Source organism: Etheostoma spectabile, chromosome 12 (genome assembly GCF_008692095.1).
Source record: "Etheostoma spectabile isolate EspeVRDwgs_2016 chromosome 12, UIUC_Espe_1.0, whole genome shotgun sequence".
Taxonomy (NCBI): domain Eukaryota; kingdom Metazoa; phylum Chordata; class Actinopteri; order Perciformes; family Percidae; genus Etheostoma; species Etheostoma spectabile.
The window spans coordinates 25865029-25878016 of record NC_045744.1 but is presented as its reverse complement, the minus strand read 5'-3'; the positions used below and the strand labels follow the sequence as shown (position 1 = coordinate 25878016).

The 12988-nt window shown below is 40.6% G+C and overlaps 1 protein-coding gene across 3 annotated transcripts in view; it reads left to right on the top strand.

Moving 5' to 3' along the window:
• The window catches only part of pde4ca (phosphodiesterase 4C, cAMP-specific a), a 60000-nt gene that overhangs the window by 660 nt on the left and 46352 nt on the right, over positions 1-12988 (top strand). For 2 of the 3 annotated variants that reach the window (XM_032532629.1, XM_032532627.1), the window contains exon 1: positions 5118-5752. In XM_032532629.1, the coding sequence (XP_032388520.1) occupies positions 5490-5752 (263 nt within the window). In that variant the 5' untranslated portion in view covers positions 5118-5489. Of the gene's footprint in view, positions 1-1276; positions 1495-5117; positions 5753-12988 lie in introns of those variants that run through there. The other variant, XM_032532628.1, reaches the window with a different exon arrangement.

Here is a 12988-nt window from a genome sequence, read left to right as displayed (position 1 = left end):
TTTGAAGAGCTGCTCAATAACTTGTTTGGTGCAATGAGGAACTTATTGTGACATACATGTTGTCTCACATTGCCAATACACCAGAACTGCCTCTTGATAAACTTGTTCAGCGCGGCTCCACGACCTGTGGGAGGAATAAACACAAGGATTTAAATTGACATGACATTTATCATTTACTAGTAAGGTAGTATTTTTTTTAAAGATTCTTTTTTGGGGCTGTTCCCTTTATTATAGTGACAGTGGATAGACATGAAAGGGGGAGAGAGATGGATGACATGCACCTTGTGTTCTGTATCTTGGTCACCTTGGTCAGAAATGGTCAACAGTAAAACCAGAGAGTGTTGACAGCTGATTTTGGAAAGATGTAATTCCCAAGCAGATATGGTCTTGTTATGCAGTGGGAAACACGCGCTCCTATCTGTTTTCCCTCAACGCTGAAAGAGAGATGCCCTAAGAGCTTAATCTCAAACACTATCTCACTGTGAGAACCGTCTATTGTGTCCAAGGTGATAGTGTGTGGGTCTTAGGACCTGAAATCAGATAAACCTTCCAAAATGAATGCCTGAGTGAGCTTTTACGTGGCTCGTCTTATTTCCAGCAACAACACAAAAACAGCCCTGTCTGCAACTTACCTTTAGTTCTCAGTGAAGGATTTTGTTTTTCATACTGTCTCTTTGAGAAGTTCAGCAAAGGCCAAGCTTGACCTTTCTAATTAACTGATTCATGAATAATTTTATTGTATAGACATGAAATGGCTGTGCTGCCAAGACAAACACATACTACACACATACTAGACATGCTAGGGGTGGCTGGGGCTTAGTGGTGGAGCGGTTATCAGCCAATTGGAAAGTTGGGGTTTTGATTCCTGTCACATGTCCCAACTGTCCTTGGGCAAGACACTGTACCCTGAGTAGATGTATGGCATCCTCAGCCGCAGTGTGTGAATGGTGAATGGTTCCTGTGTTATATAAAAGTGCTTTGAGTAGTCGCTAAAACTAGAAAAGTGTTATATAACTACAGCCCTTGCTAGTAGCTTTCTTTTGCTTTTTCTGCAATTTTGTTGACATGTGATAAGGCCAATACAAAGCATATGAAGAGAAAGTAGGATGGCGGAAACTCAACTCGGGGATTTCTGGTCCTGGGATTTAGCCAAACTTTGCTATAAAAGAAGTGGCCTGCCTGTAATTTACTTTAATTTATTGTATACATTTAGAAGCGTCTCATCTAATAATGTAGCCAAACTGACAGCATCCTGTCCTTTGTTGTGCCCCCCTAGAGACAGTGGGAGTCTTCAGAACAGGCCTACTGTCCATCACTTGTCCAGGATCCCGATGTCAGATGTGCTGTGAAGAGGCTCTTCTCAGGCACCCTGCAGCTGCCCAGGCTCTCCTGCAGACCCTCCACACACGATGACTCCCAGTCCAGCCCCTCAGCTCGCAGCATCAGGCCCTCCAGGAGCCTGGGGACCCTGACCAGCTATATCTCCAAAGCCCTGTGAGTCAATGGTTCTGTGTGTTGTTGTTTCTGCACTGACAAACCTCATCATTCTCACCAAAACTTTGGAGTAATCTACATCCTTTACCCTACCGAGGATCTGCATCCACTTTTAAGATATGTGTTGGGAAACAAACCTTGATGAGGATTCATTTGTAATTTCTTTTTTCTTTTATGTCAAAATTTTTAACCTCCAAATCCTTTCAGCAAGCCCGCACATTTCTTAAGGAAAAATAATGTGTTTTTAGCTTAGGTGATTGTGAGCTCTGTTAAGAGGAGTGAGTTTTTTTTCCAAACAGTTAGGCACATGTTCTAGAGTTATGATTTAAACGGTACGTGGTTAATAAAAAAAGATTAACAGCGCCTGGGAATCCAGCATGTTGTCGTCCTGTATTATGGATAATTTCCAACTCCGTTCCCTGTAAAGTTTTGAGTATTCAGCAAAGCTTGATGATCTTTTTTGCTAAATTTAGGTAGAAAACTTGGATTTGCTTCTTGAGCATATGATCCAACAAAGTGTCCTGCTTAAGGCGTTGCTCTCCCCTCTAGCACACTGCTAAATAATTATCACTAGAAAAGTTCAGACAAACAAGGCTCTTGTGATTGTTTCCACAAAAACATTCAAGCTGCAAATACATTTGTGTCTGCCCATCTACACTGTACGTATACTGCGTGTGTGTGTGTGTGTGTATCTCTTATTCGGTGTTCTGCTTATCATGAATCATTCACACGTTGGAAGAGCTGACGTGATAACATTTTACTAAAATTCAAACACATTTCACACGACAAATAAAAATGGATTGATATGAATTAGTTGGAAGCAACACATCCATAATGTATACAAACGTATTTTCTAAAGTGACATTCTTTTGAAAATTCTAAAATATTTAATTTATTTTGAAGAACATGAATTTATTGCCAGGAAATAGCAAAACAGAAATATTTTACACAGACGCTATCCCCAGATAGAAATATAGACAATGCACCTGTATTTAGGTTTTTTAATTATCATTTCAAAATTCAGAAACATTCACAGAAAGAAATAGTGTAGTGTAATGGATGTCATTTGTTTACACAATTCCAGTGATTCAAACTATGATTTTGCCTTCCTGTATTTTGTTTTTTTAATTATGGGGTGGGATGGTGGTGCAGTGGTTAGCGCTGTCGCCCCCCCCCCCCCCCCCCCCCCCCCCCCTTACCCTGTAAAAGATAAGCAGTTAAAGGTAATGGATGGATGGATGGACTCTTTTACTTAAGTTTCTGAACATTCTGTACAGCACGTGTGTAGAAACTGTCTGTAACTTGACATCAGCATGTCAAGGCAACACACTGGCATGCAGAGTCATCACATTTAATGTGCCATTGTCAAAACTCTACAGACGAGGCTCTAGAAAATAGGTTGATATATTGTGGTGATCAGGCCTATATTTATTCCACTAGTGTTTATAAATCAGGAAGTATAAAGCAATAGACTCCAGTGTTGTTGATGGATTAAAAAGCCTTTCATTGTGTTCCTTCTCTGTGAAGAGGGCCATGTGTTCGCCTGTTTACAAGCTAGTAGTGCAATTTTGACGCATCGCCAGAAAAATTGTTTATGGAGCAGAATTTTAAAGCTGCAGGTTGTTTTAAAATGACAGTGAGCTGGGAGTAGGGAACTCCAATCAAAATTAAGCTAAATTAGTTTATTATCATGTCACTAATTTGATATCCCACCTCATCAGTAGTAGAGGACAAGTGTTGTGAGCATACTCTGCCCACACCACGTAGATGGGTTAGTGAGTCAGCATGACGTTGTCTTCAAGTCCTGGTTTGTTTTCCCTGTCTGGCTGTTTGATTGGGAATCAAATTTCCCAGTGAAAATCTGGAGATGGATCCTAGAGGGAGCAGAATGCTTCCCAAAATCAGAAGATGAACAAGGTTTCCCGAGTTGGGATGGATACTGTGAAGGGCTGTGGTGGGGGTCTAATATGAGTTTGAATAGAGCCATGATATGTGCTTCTTTGGAAAACTTTCTTTCTTTCTTTTAGCTTTTTTTTGCTAAAAATAGGTGCCTGAAAAGGGCTGAGACTAAACCAAAACATTAAAGTCGCAGGCCATAAAACCCAAATAAAGAGCTGAAAGGCCCTCATTCGCTCTATAATGCTGAGGGAGTTTGGTGATAAATCTCTGTGGGTTCATCACTACGCCCCTTTTCACATTACACATCATCATTTTTTTTTTTTTTAAGATTATTTTTTAGGTCTTTTCGCTTCACTATAGTGTCAGTGGATAGACATGAAAGGGGGAGAGAGATGGGGGGATAACACACAGCAATGCTCCCACTGGGTGAGTTAGAGGCTGCCCCATCACACATCATCATTTGACCTATTGTTAATACGAAGATATTGAGTGCAGCTATGAAAGAAGTTTGATACCTTTTGCTTCATTGACACATCAATTCAGTTCTGCCTTAAAGCACGGTATTTGTGTAATATGTAGATCTAAAGGCAAAATCTCAGTGGGCGCTCTCAGAGCAAGCTGTACTGTGGGTTACTCCCCGTTAATGGGACTCCGGAGAAAAATATCATCCATAATAGATGTGTTGGTGATGCTGAAGTGATGAACCTGGTGTCTGCAAAGTGAAAGTAATCGACTGGGAAGTACAGAGCAGAAGTCACGTCCGGTGTTATACACTCATCCTTTGAAACGTACTCTAGTGATGACAGCTGATATAAAAAACTCGACATACATTTGACCGGAAATGCATCTGCAGTGCTACATTTGGTACAGTAAGTACGGTACTATTGATCCAGAATACATAGAGTACAGTAACTTTGAGTGTGTATTTGTCACAAAAACACCTTCAACCAAAAAAACGCTGTTCTCCCTTTTATCTGTCATAGGTTCAGCCCTGTGTCAGATGTTCCAGCTCCCTAGGTTATTTCAGTTATTCTAGACAGCAACGGTGTTTGGCTGTGAGTCCTGAATCACAGGAGGACCTTTCCTCACTCTCCAGCGATAAGCAAAGAGATTGGGTGGTGGTGAGGAGGATGACATTGCCTCTGGTCACAGATAGAGAGCGCCATCGTGACAGCACCCATGCTCTCTATAGCTTTTATCTACCTCTGCTTTTTATAGTCAGAGGCCCTTCATGTGACTCTTCCTGGTGCACTCGGAGCATGTGAAAGGCAAAAAAGGCTGTCTCTGAGGAAATAGACAACTTTATAACAAACAGCACCTCGGGGACCAGAGGGAAAAGCCTGAGTGTGCAAAGTCAGCTGGAGTGAGCATAAGAAAACCAAGCTGCGAGGCCAAGCCAGGCGACGGCTTAATGTTTGTACACTGGAGGAAGTAATTATGGAGCATAGTTTGAAAGTTGATGAACAATATGCTCCTTAAGATTAGGAGTGAGGGAAACGGGGGGGGGGCAGAGAGTTGGAACAAGGGAGAGAGAAGCAGACGGAGGTGATCTGTCATGCTTCTCCTGCCTGTAAATCAGACGTCCATATTTAGTTGGAGAGAGGGAAGGCCTAGAGCTAATGTAAACAAAGCCTGGGAGAGAGAGGCAGGGAGAGTGCATCAACACTAACGTTTGAGTTTCTTGCCCGGCACGGCAGTCAATGTGATCCCTAGGAAGAGACAGGAAAGAGACTGATAGGTTTCAAATAAAGATAAAAAAGTCTGGTAGAGAGGTCGTAGTGTTGGCTTTTTGATGCTCTTTTTGAATTTTGAAAGAAGTGTACTTGAGGGTTTTAATTAGAGAGTTTTGGTGTAATAATGAGGGGGCCCAGGTTTAGTTAAAATATGAGGAAGTCAGGATTGGACCAGAGGCATTAACAGTTCCTGGATTTGGAAAGGCCAGAGAGACAGCTACAGAAACTACCATGTCATGGGAAATCCCTGTCAAGTGTATTTGAGGAACCAGAGAAAAAGAGATCAGAGATTGTTCCTTGGACCAAAGTAAGCTAACGAGCAAAGGGACTAACTACCCGACCAGTGAGCATCCTCTGTTCACCATGAGTGAGCTGTGCTCCGAGAGTTCTGAGGAAGAGCAGGCTGAAGTTGAGCAGACGCCACAGGACCGAAGGGTGACCCGGCTGCCCATCATTCATCTCATGTCTCGATCTAAAGTGGGCTCCCCGGGAGGATCCCCGAAAATCTCACCCAAAGATTCCCCACGTGGGTCCCCTCGAAACTCCCCGCTGCTGTTCAGGAGGCTGCTGATGAACCGCAGCATCAACCTCCAGAGGCGCCGCTTCACTCTGGCCCACACGCCCAGGTAGAGTCCTTAACTCTGAGGCCAAGATGGCAAAGGGGACAGCACTTAGTGAGCCACAAAACCACCACAGAAATACTTACTTAAATTCATAATCCAAAATGAAATCCTGTTGACAGACTTGCACTCTGACCTGAGGTTTAAAGGCACTGAAGCCAATATTTCAAATAGTTTCTCTTTTTGTTCTTTACCTACAGCCTAATTGCTGTTTAATGTTTCACTCAATGTGTGTAGCAGTAGTAATGGGTCTTGTCACATGGCAGAGGGTTACTCTACTCAGCTGCAGATGTTGCTATATTTTGTAAAAGATAGCACCGGAAGCAGTTTTGCTTCTTTAATTAATTTCATGTATTTGCATGATTCTTGCTATTTTTGGGGTGGTACCTTCATGGTTGAATGCACTTATTGTAGGTCGCTTTGGATAACAGCATCAACTAAATGAAGATAATGTTGTGTAATTTCTGGCTTACTGTTGTGCAGGCAGCAGCCTTTCACACCTCAAAAAATGGTTGCCCTTAAGCTTAGGTTGTGAAATGGATCCTGACCAGTTTCAGTTAAACATCCTGTTGTCTACCTGAAACTAAATCAGCCGTTGTTGCAGGGAAATTCTGCAAAATTAAGTTCCCATAATGAGAGGATTGTAAAGGTGCAGTTCCCTACTCTATAAATAGACCAGCTGATATTTACTGAGAATATTACACAGCAGATGCAGCATGGTCGCTGTTGATACTTTGCTTGATTTATGCTTCCTTAATGCTCTTTGTGCTTGTTTTGTTTGTGGCTGCAAAACACATGTGAGTCAGAAGAAACTACCAGTGGATTTTGTTGAACGGGAAAGGTCAATAGTAAGATTTGGAGTTCAAAAAGCTTGGTTTTAGGGCCTCATTTCCTACAGGTGGATGTGTTTTTCCAGAGCTTTTGTTTTCCTACTGAGCGGCATCATCTCAGCAAACACACAGCTCCACCACATCCCTGCTGTTAAAGGATCAGCCGTTTGTTGTTCCATTTCTCTGTCAATCAAGCATTTTATTCTGTCAGCAACAAAACATTTTTTTAATGAGGCACACATACAGCTTGTAACAGGATATTTCCTGCTTAGCTAAAACATGTTTCATTTAGTCATTTCCTTTGATACCTTTAAAATCCATTACAGTGGCCATCTCTTGTTTGTACAGAGTGTTTCCAGCTGCCGTGCCATCGGCCAGCTCTGCTCGGGTGCCTGTGGATGGCTTTAGTTTTATGGGCCGTTGTTGCATAAGACCTGACCCATGATTCCAATGCTAATTAAACATTTACTTGGCTAACGATGTCAAGGGAATAGTTGCACGACCAGTTAAACCATACTTGTCCTTGGAGAAGAAGAATACATAGGGCCTTACACATATGTAAGGATGGATTTGCAAACATGCAGATATTTGTTATTTTTTTTCAAGGGGACAGTTTATTTCCTTGTATGTGTGTAGGTTTGTTAGATTGTGTTTTGGCACATGCCTCCTATGTCTTTGTAAATGCTTGCTCCTGAGCATATCCACAGGCCGGGCTGTCTTCAACTTGTTGCACTGATGTTAGATCACATCCATGTTAGTGAAATAAAATGAAAAGCATGGAAGAAACGCTAGCTGGTGCTGTAAAACCCTGTCTTATTTTTATTGGAGAGAAATGCATATTGAACGTTCCTAAAGAAGCCTGTTAGTGAGCTCAAAAAGTGTTTACAAGTTCATTCACCTTCGCAAACATGTAGTCTGGAGTGTTATTTCCCCCACTCGTGTTTAATGATCTCCTCATATGAGATTTACAGACACATTTCTTTCCCAAAGTTTACTGTAACTCTCGAAAACTGTTTCATTAATTTCGGTGGGTCTGTTGAAAATCTAAATAGTAGAAGTCCAGTCAAGTGGATTTCAAGGCTCAATCTGGAAAGTCAGATGCCTGCAGATATTCAACATGTCAGAGCTTTTATGTTGCACAGCCCTTGAGGTCAGGCCACTGGAAGTGTCCTTCTGCAGGGTATGTGCAGTGTCCCATAATGTCTGAGCTGAAGTAAATGGATGGACGTGAGTTATTGCAGGATGGCTGGCAAGGAGGAGGAATTAAACAAACTGGGGGTCCAGCGGAAAACAAATGTCGCAGGCAGCCCAAATATAGAACATACGCACAAAGTTATTTTCACTTACTGTCTCAGTTGATTAAGCTTCTTTTTCCACTCCAGAGACACCACATCAAATGTATTTTTTTGCAAAAGAAAACGTTGCCAAGCCAACTCTGGGATGATGGACAGTTTTGTTTCATTATGTCTTTCATTGATAAATTTAGAACATTTTCTAAAAGAAAATAAGAACTTTAACAAAATAATCATCACTTTATTTGATGGACATCTGTAATCGATTAGGAGTATTGTTTTCTAAGGTGGATACAGCAGGGGGTAACATTAACAACTAAACTGCAACACATATCACCATATCTGACAACACAGTAAAGCAATAGAAAGAAAGTAGAACAAAACATGGATTTGTGTGATATAATCTAAAATAATTTGCATGTGAGAAAAGGACCGTGGAAGACTTTTTGCAACCAGTGATATGTTTAGTGCTTGTTTAGATAATACTTAGTAAAGAAAATATAATCTTTAGAAAATTATGTGGTGTCCAGGTATAAATCAGTGACATTTCTTCATGCAGCCTTTTAAGGTTTTTAAAGTGATAATCTCAAATTATCCTATATTTTTATTTATTTAAAGGTGCAATATATAATAATGACAGCTAGTGTTTAATATAGTTACTGCAGTACAAATTCATAAATACTAGAGAGAGTGGTCTCCCCCGCCTCCTCCTCCCTAGACTTGAAGTTCACGGAGGTTTCCAGAATGAGACCGCAGCATCCACAACAATGTTGCTAGACTCTAGTCTCACATAGCCCGACATTATTTCACAGCACAGCGGAGTAGCTAACGTTAGATTCTTGGATTTATTACAGTCATAAAAGCCTGTGCTCGCGCAGATCTCTCAACACACTTTTTCGGCTTAGAATTACAGTAGGAACCATTAAAAGTAACGCTACCTTGCCGTCCTCTCCACCCGACACTTTACTGGCTCAGAATTACGACAACAACCTGTTCAGGAGAAAATGAGCAAACTCTGCGTCCTTTTGGGCTATAAATACATCCAATATTCCTTTTAATAGACAACTTTTTGGACATTATTGTTTGACAGGACAGCTGAAGACATGAAGGGGTGGGGGGGGGGGATGACATGCAGCAAAGGACCGCAGGTCGGAGTCGAACCCAGGCCCTCTGTGTTGAGGAGTAAATGTATATATAAATATATATATATGGGCTCCCCCTCTACCAACTGAGTAACTCTGGTCACGCAGCATGGTTTTTTCTTTAGGTCGGGTAGAATCTATCTCCGTTGATCCAGTTTGTTTGTTTGCTGCTTACATGGCTGTACTAACGTTACGGCTGTAGCATGCCGGGTTTACGTTTTTTTTACGTAAAGTACAACTGGCAACTGGCCTGGCTGTCAAACTGGGCTGTTTTGATTATAACACACAGGCCAAAACACAAACAGAAATTCCGTCATGGAACGGAAATTCCAAAAGGAGAAAATACTGGCATTAGCATCGTTCTCAGAAAAGATATTATTTCAACTTAGCATTGGCTGTAACATCTGATGACGCATAGGGGTCATTTTTGGATTTATTACAGTAAATATATTATATATTGAACCTTTAAATTTGAATTTATTCAGGTTTATTTTTTATAAAAATGTCAAAATGTCGTGACATGTGAGAATGTGTGAACAAGGATGTACACCCATTCTCTGGATGAAAGTTAACATTGCTTTTCCTGTTCTTTCCCACTAGAGGCTGCTATGTTGTGAAGGGAAGGCATGGAGACTCAGGAGGATGTGTTTCTGTAATGAGTCAGAGAAGAGGAAAGAGATATTAGCCTTTGGCTGGTGTGTGACTGTACATTTAGAAGGTGTAGAAATACATTGTTTGAATAGCGGTTATTGTTATTGTTAGTTATTATAGTTACTGTTTGGAGCCTTTTTTCCACATGATGCTGGCTGATTGTGAATAATAGAGACAATGGGCTAACTCTGCACAGAAATTTGTAAACAGTCTGTATCAAGCCAAACATTTGGCCCATCCCGCATGGCATTACAAGACACCGCTATTTATCAAACATTAAATTATATAATTTCCGGTAACACATATACAAACCCAAAAGAAAACAGTAGTTACAACATATACGTATGTACATATACGTATGTACATATATATATACTTTCAAGTACCTATGCACTGAGCACTTTGAGGCCCAGCTTTAGAATAGGCACTTTAACTTGATGGTTATCATGGACCAGGCCGGGAATTATAGACAGGGGGACAACATTTTCTAATTTAAGCCCCTTATCACCACCCACCCTCCACTCTAACCCACCAACTCGGGCAATTTGAAATAAGCTCTTGGCCATTAGCCTCATAGTGACAGAGATGGAGTCTCTAACAACCACTTCCAAACCCAGTGTTATCGACCCATCCAGGCCATGCTATATACTAGATATGATTAGAAAGCAGAAAAGGTCAAGTCAGTTATTCAGTTAAAAAAGTCACATATTTATTTATATAGTTCATTTCATACCCAAAGTGATGAGGCCAGTTACAAAATATAAATTGAGTTTATTCACAAAGCCCACCTGAATTAAAACCACTACAAGGAAAAGGCCGACAGCGCACAGTAGAGACTTAAGGGGGAACATGGAATGGCACGGACACAATCACTTGATATAAATAACTAAAATTAATAATATATATAATAAAAAATAATAATATGCTTTAGGACCCAATACGCACAATAAAAGAGCGATGAGCTCCAATAGAACAACATACCACTGCACACTTTAAAAGCCATTCATTGTTCACTACATGCAGGGAATAATAGAAGAAGTATAACTGCAATCCACGCTAGCAGGCAGTAAGGGGTCTCTAAAGCTGCATCTGAGCCGATAACCAACTCTAGAATTACACAGCGCCCGTCAGCCATATTGGACTTTACCCGTTATTAATAATATTTGAAATTAAAGAAAACCAACAAACCCAACTAAGAAAGAAAACAAATTTTCCAAATGAATGCCCATTACTCTAAAATAGTGTGGGAAAAAACAATGGCAGTCAATATATGTCAAGACAATATTAGACCACTATTCAACATATTTTAGGACACTATGTATTTCATAAAATGTTCAAACAGTATGCCGTACCTTTTAATCAATTAGGTTTCATTTATACCAGCAGCATGTTTTAATGTTGTGATAACCGATACAAAAAAAAGAAAAACAATGACAATACACTGAACATATCATAAGTACATTTTATTATATTTGATAAGTTTCACGGTTATAGCTTACAATCATTATCTCCGCTCCGAGTTTGAGCTTATCTAAACAGCTGACTGGAATTGTTTTACAGCGCGCCTTTACGGCAACCTGTCTTCACTGCAGTCTTCCACACTCTATGAAAACAAATGCACTTACTAATTGAAAAACTTTCCTTACACACTCTCACGTTACATGCTGTAGATGTTTAAATGAACATGGGACCTAATGCATGTGTCACACATGTACACCCCACTGCACTTCCTGATTCTGCGGACCGAGAGAGAGAGAGAGGGAGTGCAAATTCAATAACAGGGCCATGACATCACACTCAATACACAGGTAAAAGCAGAAGCAACGAACGATGAATAGGTTGGTCTTTAGCTAGAATTTGAAAGGATTGTCTCAAGTCTTAGCTCTTCTGGCAGTTTGTTGCATATGTGAGCGGCACTGAAGTTAAAGGAAGCTTTGGCCTAGTTGGTTTTGACATTGGGAACAGCCAGACCTGAGAGGTCTGTGACGATCGTGTTGGTTCAGGAGATCGTAGTATCTTGGACCTGAACCATTCAATGATTCATGGAGAAACAAACACATTTTAAATTTGACTCAGTGAGAAACTAGCCTATGTAGTGATCTAAGAACTGAAGTTTAATGCTGAGCCTTTTTGGTCCCCTGGCAGCAGCATTCTGGATCAGCTGAAGCTGTCTGATTGATTTCTGTAGACAGACCTGTGAACAGTCCATTGCAGTACATAGTACAGCATGTTAGAGATAAAAAGCACGTACAGGTTTCTCTAGAGCATGTTTTGTCATCGAGTCCCTGATCCGTGCAATATTTTTTAAGTAGCAGAAGGCTGATTTTGTTATTGATTTAATGTGACTACTGATATGTAGTTAGAGATATGTAGAGTCCAGGATAACACAGACATTTCTAGCTTGATTCTTTACTCTTTAAGGACAGATTGTAAAGGTGAGCACAGACACAGTCTTTCTTCATTGGCCCCAAAACCAATAAATTCAGTTTTATCCTCATTTATGTGGAGAACATTTTGAAACATCCATCTACTATGGTAATTTGTTTGATGCAGGTAGCCTATTGAACTGTATTCATTTGGTGACACAGCTATATACATTCATGTCAACTGTGTACATGTGATAATAAACCCTAAAACTATGAATAATATCAGCAAACAGGAGAATGTAAGGATTAAATAGCCGAGAATTGAAATGACTGTGGCAGTTACATTCCTTCATTTACCTTAAAACAAAACAGGGAGAGGAAAAAGGCCTTCCCATGAATACTTTGAGAAAAGTAAAATCAAACAACGGTGAAGAAATGACTGCAAGGCAATACATCATAAGATCAAATCACAAGTGAACAAAGCCATTATCTCTTTATTCATTTTCTTGTTCTCTCTGTTACTGGGCTTTTCTTTTCTGAGCCCTTGATTTGTGGTGAGGCCCGTTACATTTTTACATCGGCAGCACATCTGACCCCCATTGTTATTGGGAACATGGTAGCAGTTGAAATGTAATTTAATTATAACTATATATTTATTTATCATGTAAATACACTTTACTTGGATTGTCGTGAAATATATAAGTCAGTAAGTAAATTGTTGTACTTGATCCGATTTAAGGGTCAACCTCACCCCTGTTTTCCACCGGGCGCGTCTGCGCTGCGTTCTGGTTGCGTAGCGACCCCCACAGGCACTCGTTGGCATTCAAGTCAATGCTTGATAATCCACCAGCTGCGGCATCCCAGAAGCGTAAAACGTCTCTCTGCTCTGCTAAAGATATGCGGCAGGTCTATTTTCACGCGAGCCGCGGGCCGAGACTATCCAGTCAATTTACCAACCCCC